The sequence below is a fragment of the Peromyscus eremicus genome, chromosome 1 (assembly GCF_949786415.1).
Source record: "Peromyscus eremicus chromosome 1, PerEre_H2_v1, whole genome shotgun sequence".
NCBI lineage: Eukaryota > Metazoa > Chordata > Mammalia > Rodentia > Cricetidae > Peromyscus > Peromyscus eremicus.
Genome location: NC_081416.1, coordinates 54,464,509 through 54,474,594, shown reverse-complemented (window position 1 = coordinate 54,474,594; position 10,086 = coordinate 54,464,509). Strand labels below are relative to the sequence as shown.

The following is a 10,086-nucleotide window of genomic DNA, read 5'->3' as shown; positions in this document are numbered from 1 at the left end:
TTTTAGATTCTACACATGAAAGAAAACGTGATAATGACCTTTCTGATGTCAGCTTATTTTGTTTAGCATGATGATGATGTCACTTTGTTGTTCTTTACACCTTAAAACTCCATTGTGTTCAGGTACCACAGTCTTTGTCCACCTCTGTTGATGGACTTTCGCATTCTCTGGCTACCATTCATCCATTCATCATTCATCAGCATTCATTATGTTTGCCCTGTGCCACAGTCTCTAATCCCTTGAGCATGTAAGTGGATAAAGCAGCCACAGGTCCCTGACTGCAGACAACCAGTTAGTTGCATGTAGCAGGTGGGTGACAAGTGACAAGAGAAAGGAGAGGAAGACCTGGGAGAGGAAGAGGGGTGCAGACTTCGGGGGGGATTTCAATTGTCCATGAGATGATTTGGGGGGGCTCACTGAGAAGGTGATGTTTCAGCCCCAGCTTGAAGGAGTTCACAGAGAGTATGTTCAGGAAGGGGAAGCCAAGCCGGCTTTAGGGCCTTGAGGCTGAGAGCCAGTTTTCAGCGAAGCAGGAAGCAGGACATGAGGTCAGAGAAGGGCGGTACTGTGAGGGCTCAGACGGCATAGGAGAGATTTAGCCTTTGTTTTTAATTTTTAAAGAAAGGAAATTTGTTTGTTGCCGTGTAGAGACAAGGAAGTAAAAAAAAATCTAGGCTCTGGCATCTGGTGAGGGCCTCCGTGCCCCATCCTCTGGAGGCAGAGGCAGAGGCCCGGGAGAGCAGAATTTTGGTTTTGATGCAGGAGTAGCTCGGGTCTTTGTGCAGTCAACAGCCCATTGTTCCTTCCCCTGGGGAAGAAGAGGCTGTAGTTCTGACTCGTGGCTGTAAACAACTCTGGAGAAAGTGGACAAACAGGCTTCAGAGCCTGGTGAGTCACTTCTGGGGGTAGGGGCCTCACTTTCGGGTTGTTCCACCCTGCCCTAGGCTCCCGTGGCTGCTGCAGGGCACTGTGGCCCGGACCTGCCACCTGGTGGCCACATTCTGACTTCACCTAGCCTCACGGTTGTCAGGGTAAGGGAGGCTTGAGCTCCTTGTGAATGAATGGGAATTTGCTCTGGACTGGCTGGTCAGGTAGGACCTTGTTTCTTGCTCAATGAGGCAGCCTTGGAGAGGCTCACCAAGCTAGCACTCAGTTGTCATCCTCTGTCACACAGATGGTTGTCACTGTCCAGGGATAGGACTCAGGCTAGCTGTGTCTGTCAACCTGCCCCTAGAGATTCCATACTTCACAGGCCTCTTCCAGACTCAGGGTCACTGAAGTTGGCTCACTCTTGCTAATGGTTGCTTGAGGTCTGGGCACTGGGCCACTTCTCACCCTCCAGCCAGGGTTAAACATTAGTGGGAGGTTATCGGGTTTGGAAAGGGGGTGGGGATTGCACTTGCAACAGTCTTCTCTGCGGCCCTGTCTGGAGCACCAGTTCCCACCGGAGCCCATACAATGCCTGTGGAGGAGTTTGTGGCTGGCTGGATCTCTGGTGAGACATTTTTCTTCTTTCTGTCTATCACCCCAAAGCGTGGATTGCTTCTTGGGGAGGCTGGGTTGTCAAGAGGAGTTGTTCCCTCTGGAGCACCCAGCAGCTAGCTGTTCCCAGAGCCTTCTGGGAATGGCCAAGGAGGCAGAGGGGAAAGAAGGCAAGGAGAGACTACTTCTGCATCCCAAGGCCTTGCTGCCAGAGAACACTAAGGGCCTGTCAAGGAACCTCACCCAAGCCCCTTCTCCCAGACCAGAGTGAGTGCCCGAACCACATTCACCTTTGATCTCACCGGCTGTCCTGACTTCCCCTTTGGAAATCTGCCTTACATGGCAATGGGTGGCACTCCTGGGCCTTGAGAAAGGACACCATGGATGTACCCCTGGTGATGCACCCTGCCCCCCAGGCTCCAGAGGCGGCATTTTCTGTGGAGAATAAGACTAGATGGTGGCTTTCTCCCCTGGGCCCGGCAGGACTTGAAGAAGGGCTCCCAGCTCTGCACTGGTAATTGTGATAGGCAGAAGGCAGGAAGAAGGGGCCAGCAGGGCCTGCTCTCAGTCAAGGCCGAGAACTCTGAAAGGAAGGCAGCAGTACAGCTGATACGATAGGGTCGTAGCCACTCACTCCTTCTAGAGCCGCGCTTCTCAACCTCCCGGTGCTTTCCGCCCTTTAGTACAGTCCTCGTGCTGTGGTGACCCCTCCTTAAAATTACTTTCCTTGCTACTTCATAACAGTAATTTTGTTACTGTTATGAATTGTAATGTAAATATCTGATATGCTACCCCCCAAGGGGGTCACGACCCAGAGGTTGAGAACCACTGTTTTAGAGCCTCATCTTCCATAGTCAGGGTTGGGGACAGTATTATATCACAGGTGGCTCCTCCCTGTTGTGTGAGTGTGTCCTCAGGTGAGGCCATGCATCTGCCTCCTTTTTCCTAGCACCTTTGTGGCCCAGTACCAGGTGTGGTGGGGTAGGGCAGCTGGAATCCCTGTGGAGCCCCAAGAATGTGGGTTGTGGGTGTCTGAGTATACCCAGCCTTCCTGCTCCTACCTGAATCCCTCTTTGCTCTACCAGAGACTTGCTTCTTAGATTTCACACCGTCCTTACTCATAGAACCTTCTTGTCACCACAGGAGCCGTGGGTTTGGTCCTGGGGCACCCGTTTGACACTATAAAGGTGAGTAGAGCCGAGCTACCAGAAAAGCAGATGGTCTGGCTGGAACCTGGGTATGAGACCAGCTAATTGGGCTGGCTCACTCGTGTGCCTGCCAGCGTCTGCTGCGTGGGTGGCCTGGCCGCCATTGTGGGAGCAGCCCTGGCTTGCTCATTTGCCTTACATGCCCAGTACTTTCCATCCAGGTGCGGTTACAGACCCAGAACACGTACCAGGGCATTGTGGACTGCATACTTAAGACTTACCGCCATGAGTCGGTAGGTAGCCCACTTCTTTGGGGTAGGAGTCATCTGGAGTATGTGGTACCTGTTTCCTGTCTGGCAGTCACTTGGCACCCCAAAAGTGGAGTGAGGTCCTCACAGCTTCCTCCACCTGCTTTGTCTGCCTGGGACAGGGCTTGGGCAGAAGTGATGTACAGATAGCAGAAGCCTGGCCAGAGCTGGAAGTGGGATGGGGAGGCCCCCCCCATGCCTCTCACGGTCCCACCATGTTGTTCTGCAGGTCCTGGGCTTCTTCAAGGGAATGAGCTTCCCCATTGCCAGTGTGGCCCTGGTCAACTCCGTCCTGTTTGGCGTGTACAGCAACACCCTGCTGGCACTCACAGCCACCTCCCACCAGGAGCGACGGGCCCAGCCACCCAGCTACACAAACATCTTCATAGCAGGTTGTACTGGGGGCCTCCTGCAGGTGAGAGGGTCATGTGTGAACACATGTTCAGGTGTCACAGTGATGGATCTGAAACACACACACACACACACACACACACACACAGCTACACAAACATCTTCAAAGCAGGTTGTGCTGGGGGCCTCCTGCAGGTGAAGAGGGTCATGTGTGAACACATGTTCAGGTGTCACAGTGATAGATCTGAAACACACACACACACACACACACACACACACACACACACACACACACACCTGGGACTCCCAGCAGTACATGATAAGGCCTTCCTAAGGGGTACTCCTAACCATTGCTCTAATTGACCAAGCCATGTTGCATCTTGTCAGGATGTAGGCCTGGAGGTGGAAGGCCATGGAGACCAGGGGGACCAAAAGCAGAGAGTTGGGGGGCAGTATGAAGAAGATGCTAGGTAGAAGCAGCCACTGCCTCTTCAGAAGGGTCTTATAGCCCCAGAGTTGTGGGAAGACTATGCAGCATGATGACCTTTGACCCTGAGGAACTGTCAACCCCAGCAGAGCTGGGTTTTACCCTGAAGTAATCCTGAGGTGGTCCTAGTCCACTCTACCTGCTCAGCCAGGCCTTTGCCTGCAGTACATGGGTAACCAGAGTCTCTGAGCCCTGCCCCAGGCGACAGGCCACAGACCTCAGGGTCAGCCAGTCACTGAGTCACTCCCATCATTTGTTCTGGTCTTTGTTCCTAGCAAGGTAGTGGCCAGGCTCCGTGGGGTGTGGTTACTAGAAGAGCTTCCAGGCCTAGGGAGTGTCTGAGCAGACAGGGACAAAGGGACAGGTGCCAGTTCAACCCTGCACTCCAGATGGGCTCCCAGGTGACCCTCTAATGGGTACCTGCCCTGATGCCACTGATACTTCATGGGGCAGAGAGCAAGATCAGAGGACAGAGTCAGGGTGTACACTCCAGTGGTTAATGATTAAAGAGACCCCAGAGAGTCCTGGCTTTCTTCTCTTCTCCTCTTCCCCCCCGCCCCGCCCCCCCCCGCCCCTCCTTTTACTTATTTATTTGTTGATTTGTGGGTTTGTTTATTTGAGACAAGGTCTCACTGTGTAGTCCTGGCTGTCCTGGAACTCGCTTTGTAGACCAGGCTGGTCTCAAACTCAGAGATCCACCTGCCTCTGCCTCCCAAGTGCTGGGACTAAAGGTGTGCACCACTACCCCCTAGCTTCATCCTTTTATTTTTTAAATGATTTCTTATTTATTTTATTTTATGTGTATGAGCGCTTTGCCTACATATATGTATGAGCACCATGTGTGAACAGTGCCTGCAGAGGCCTGAAGAAGGTGCTAGATCTCCTGGAACAAAAGTTAACTACAGATGGTTTTGAACTACCATGTGGGTGCTGGGAACAGAACGCCAGTCCTTTGAAAGAGCAGTGAGTTTTCTTAACCACTGAACCTTCTCTCCAACGCCCTTCCCTTTAGTTTTTTTTTTTTTTTTTTTTTTGGTTTTTCGAGACAGGGTTTCTCTGTGTAGCTTTGCGCCTTTCCTGAAACTCACTCTGTAGTCCAGGCTGGCCTCAAACTCACAGAGATCTGCCTGGCTCTGCCTCCCAGTGCTGGGATTAAAGGCGTGTGCCACCACCGCCCGGCCACCCTTTAGTGTTTTTGAAACAGGGTCTTACTATGTAGCCCTAGTGGGCCTGCAATTCACTATATAGATCAGGCTAACCTTATTTATCACAATCCTCTTGACTTTCCCCAAGTTCTGAAATTATAGTCATATGCCACCAAACCAAGCTTTATGTTCCTTATCATATAGATATATGCCCACATATTTCTTAAACCTGGAGGCCTGTACCCCTCAAAAATAGTAAGAGACCTTAGACCCTTGGTAAAGTGGCCTGACTTAGGCCCTGCCAGGCTCCATTTCTGAATTACTTTCTCCTCGTCTCTCTGAAAGCAGAACCAGGGACTGTTAGGATCACAAGTGGTGACTTGGTCCAGGAACCTGCTAGAAGCCAGGGTCTCCTGGGACATCTGTCAACAGGGTTTTGAAGTCATTTATGTACCAATGAGGAAGTGGAAGAGGCAGGAGCTTCTGACAGCACAAACATTGCTTGTGGCCTGGCTGAAGTTGCCCTGGTTAGTAACCCTTTAGGTTCCATGGTTCCCATCCCACAAGATCCCCTGCTTCAGCTCTGGAGCTCCAGGTCAAGAGCCCACCCTACTGAAAATCTCAGCTCAGCCCAGTTGGCAGGCTCTGGGAGGAGCATCATCCTCGTCTTACAAAGGGGCTCCACCTTTCACCGAGGCAGAAGCATGCAGTGTGGCCTGTACCTGCTAAAGTCAACCACCAGCCCCTCCACTACCAACCAGGTCTAGAGCGGAACATCAGAGCTCATATGCTTCTAGCCAGACACACCAATGACAAGTCATCTTCAACCAGGACCCTGCCTCCACCTCCTAAGTACTCAGATGATAGTATGTGACACTGTGAACAGTTTTCTTTGATTTTTACAAAAAGATTTTAATTCCAAAATTAAATTTAAATTTTCCTGATCCCCTGGAGCTGAAGTTACAGGCAGCTGTGAGCTACCCCATATGGGTGCTGGGATCCAGACTCAGGTCCTTTGGGCAAGCAGTATTCACTCTTACACACTAAGTCACCTCTCCAGCCCTGGTCATTTGTTTTTTTATTTTATTTATTTATTTTGGAGCTGAGGATCGAACCCAGGGCCTTTGCGCTTGCTAGGCAAGCGCTCTACCACTGAGCTAAATCCCCAACCCCTTAATAAATGTTTTTAAATGTATTTATTTATTATGTTCTGTATATGGATGTTCTCACCTGCATGCATGTCTGTGCACCATGTGCATGCCTGGTGCCCACAGAGCAGTGTTACAGACGGTCACACAGAGCCACCATGTGGGTGCTGGGGATTGAATCTAGGTCCTCTGGAGGAGTAATCAGTGCTTTTAACTACTGAGCCATCTTTCTAGCCCCATGACTGGTTTATTGAGACAGAGTTTCACTCTGTTGTAGCCCCCACTGGCCTGGAGCTCACTATGTAGCTCTGGCTAGCCTTGAACTCTTTGTATTCCTCTCATCGAAGCCTCTGGGGTCACAGGCATGAGCCCAGCACACCCAGCTAGAACCTCACCTGAGCTTCAGTAGCTTTTCTCGATTTTTCTTTCTTTTTTTTTTTTTTTTTTTTTTGGTTTTTCGAGACAGGGTTTCTCTGTGTAGCTTTGCGCCTTTCCTGGGACTCACTTGGTAGTCCAGGCTGGCCTCGAACTCACAGAGATCCGCCTGGCTCTGCCTCCCGAGTGCTGGGATTAAAGGCGTGCGCCACCACCACCCGGCTTGATTTTTCTGAAGACAGAGTCTTACTATGTAGCTCTGGCTGGCCTGGAACTCACTCTGTAGACCAGGCTGGCCTTTAACTCACAGAGATCTGCCTGCCTCTGCCTCTGCCTCCTGAATGCCTCCTGAGATTAAAGGTGTGTGTCACCCTGGCCAGCTAGCTTGACATAGCTACATCCCTGACACTTCACCAGTGTGGTGACCTCCTCCTCTCCACATCCTCCCAGCCCTGTCCAATCTACCCTAGATCTGTGTCCAGCTGTCTAAGGGCTCTAGGGCCTACCAAATCCACCTTACTGACCACCTCACCCTTAATATCTTTCTCGGTCAGAGGCAGGGAGGGCTGCCCTGGGGCCTCAGGAAGATATGATGGGGAAGGGAGGGAGGGAGACCCTATGATGTTGGGTCCGTTTTAGAACAATGCCAATGAGGTGACCTTCACCTGCAGCATCAGCTCCCTACTGTTTCTACTTACAGACTGAACCCTTATTGAGCCCCAGCCACTCACACATGTCCTGCTCCCTGGAATGAGGGAGCCCAAGAGCCCACTCCCACTTGTCCTTGAGAGCCTGTGCCTGCTGTCTCACGAGGAGGGGCCAGCGCTGAGCCTATCAGGCCTGATAAAACGGGCGGCAGTTGTTCTCAACTGCACCCAGAGACTTGGCCAAACCAGCCACGTATGTGGGAGGCTAGGAGCTGGCGGCAGGAGCCTCTCTGCCCTATTGTGATTATAAGCAGATTTTCCCAAGCCTAAGCTCCACCCAGTCCCCTTCATGTCTTTCTCCACAGGCCTACTGCCTGGCTCCTTTTGACCTCATCAAAGTCCGTCTACAAAACCAGACAGAGCCGAGGGTGCACATAGGGGGCTCTGAACCCCGGTACCGGGGGCCTGTGCACTGTGCAGTCTCCATCTTGAGAGAAGAAGGACCCCAGGGACTGTTCAGAGGATCCTGGGCCCTGGTGCTGAGGGACACCCCTACGTTGGGAATGTACTTTGTCACCTATGAAGGGCTATGTCGCCAGTACACACCAGAAGGCCAGAATCCCAGTAAGTGGGGTGGGGTGGGGTGGGGTGGGGTGGGGTGGGGGTACAGCAGAGGCTGGGGAGATGCTCTGGTCTAGTCTGACTCCACCCTGGCTTCCTCTGCCCCAGGCTCAGCCACAGTACTGGTGGCAGGGGGCTTTGCAGGCATAGCCTCCTGGATCACAGCCACGCCTTTTGATGTGATCAAGTCCCGGATGCAGATGGACGGGCTGAAAGGGAGAAAGTACCGGGGGATGCTGGACTGTATGGCAAGCAGCTTCCGGCAGGAGGGAATAGGGGTCTTTTTCAAGGGCATGACCCTCAATAGTGCCCGTGCGTTTCCTGTCAATGCTGCCACCTTCCTTAGCTATGAGTACCTGCTGCGCTTGTGGAGATGAGCCTGACCCGGCCATGCCAGCAACTCCACAACAGGACCATGGCTGACAGCCACTTGGGAAACCAGCCAGAGAACCCAGCCTGCAGGAACAAAAGCAAGAGGTGCCATGCATCACCCAGAGAGTTAAGGAGCCAACTCGAAAGAAACCAATGAACCAGGCCCTGTACAGACACCAAGACACACCACCTCCAGCCCACCTCTTTCCAGGAAGCAGCCAGGCCACCATGTCACAGCTGCCCCTCTGAAGGAGCTCTCAGGGACCAGTCATTGCCCTGGCACCACCCAGCCATGGGGTTCAAATCATTCCCCTGGACAGGAGAGTGACTTTTGTCCAGAATCCCTCAGGGGTTTCCAGTACCTTCAGGGACACCCAGGACCCTAGCTCCTGCTGTCCTGCCTCACTAAGTGCTCCCCTCTCTCCCAAGAGTGCCCAGTGGGGTATAGTTATTGTCCCTCTAGTGGCCTACTCTCCTCCAAGACCCAGGCAGAGCTCTGTCTCTAGGGTCCCCAAAAACCCCAGCCCTCCTGCCTACCTCAGCCATAGCCCTCGTATACAGTGCTTTATGGTTGGATGTTCCGCTCCTCTGAGTCATTAATCTGAGAGTCTTGTGGTAAGGCTGTACTTCTGTCTCTTGAACAGATAGATACATGTAATAAAGTTTCATTTGATGAAGTACTGATGATCCCCTCCTGTCTCTGCTCGTGCCACACACACGTCTGCTGAACCTGCCAACCCCATGTTCATGCACTGGCTCCTCTCTAGGTTCTCTCTGCCTTGCCCACATCCTTCCTTATATTTATCTTATTATCCATCTCAGTTGCTAAATTAGATTTTAAAACTGCCTGAGGTGCTGGAGAGATGGCTCAGTGATTAAGATCACTGGCTGCTCTTCGAGAGGACCCAGGTTCAAATCCTGGTCCCACAGGGCAGCTCACAACTGTCTGTTAACACCAGGTATGCAGGATGTGGTGCCCTCTTCTGGCTTCTGTGGGCATTGCATGTACATGGTACATGCCTATACTTGGGAGCAAAACACCCACACACATAAAATAATAATGAAAATATTAAAAAACAAAACAAAACTGGATGAGACCTGGGCAATGGTGGCACATGCCTTTAATCCTCAGCCCTCAGGAGGCAGAGGCAGGCAGATCTCTGTGAGTTCAAGGTCAGCCTGGTCTACAAAATGAGTTGAAGAACAGCTAGGGCTACAGAGTAACCCTGTCTCACAAACCATAAACAAATAAATAAAATAGTCACTTTGCTATTTCATGACTTCTCATTTCTCAGAGTTCCTTCCCTAGCAGGGAAGGCCTTTAGACATTTGCTCTTGATGAGTGTGGTAACCTACTTTTGTAAACACACCTGGCTCTCTCCCACCACAAGACATTTGCATATGCTCTTCTCACTGAGGGTGTACCTCCCTTTCATCCTTCAGCTCTAGGCCTTTTGAGACATCTTTCAGTTTCCTTGGGCTGTGCCCATGGTTCAGAAGCGCCTGGAGGGTTTGCTCAAGTACAGCTTGCCGGGTCCAACTTCAGTAGGTTTTTGGAGGGTAAGAGGATGTGTATTTCACTACGTTCACAGATGCAGCTGCAGGTGTGGGCCACACACTGAGAACCATTGGACATCTATTTTCCTCAGTCTGTAATTACATGCTCACCTCTGAGTGTCTTTTCTGTGTGATTCTGTCTGTTTCTGTAAACTATGAGCTCCATGGAGCAGAGACTCCACTCCTAACTGCTTGTCATCAAAGCTAGAGCTGCCTAGGGGGTTGTCCAAGAAATGGTTTTGAGAGTCTGGGGGTGCGGCTCAGTTGGTAGCGTGCTTTTGTGCATGTAAAAGCCCTGGATTGATTGCCACTGTCACAGACATGGGGCATGGTGACTTCATACCTGGGATCCCAGCACTAGGCAGGTGGAGGCAAGAAGATCAGAAGTTCAAGGTTGTCCTTGGCTAGATAAGGCTACACCTTGAGTTCTCAGGTTGTGGGGAAG

At 51.6% G+C, this 10,086-nt stretch overlaps 1 protein-coding gene across 1 annotated transcript; it reads left to right on the top strand.

Annotated features, from left to right (window-relative positions):
* Positions 1–568: 568 nt before the first annotated feature.
* On the top strand, positions 569–8,764 carry Slc25a45 (solute carrier family 25 member 45). Its single transcript, XM_059262562.1, has 6 exons — positions 569–1,495; positions 2,626–2,669; positions 2,852–2,923; positions 3,168–3,353; positions 7,457–7,715; positions 7,821–8,764. The coding sequence occupies exons 1-6, from the start codon at positions 1,459–1,461 to the stop codon at positions 8,087–8,089; spliced, it is 867 nt and encodes a 288-aa protein (XP_059118545.1). The 5' UTR covers positions 569–1,458; the 3' UTR covers positions 8,090–8,764.
* Positions 8,765–10,086: the final 1,322 nt, after the last annotated feature.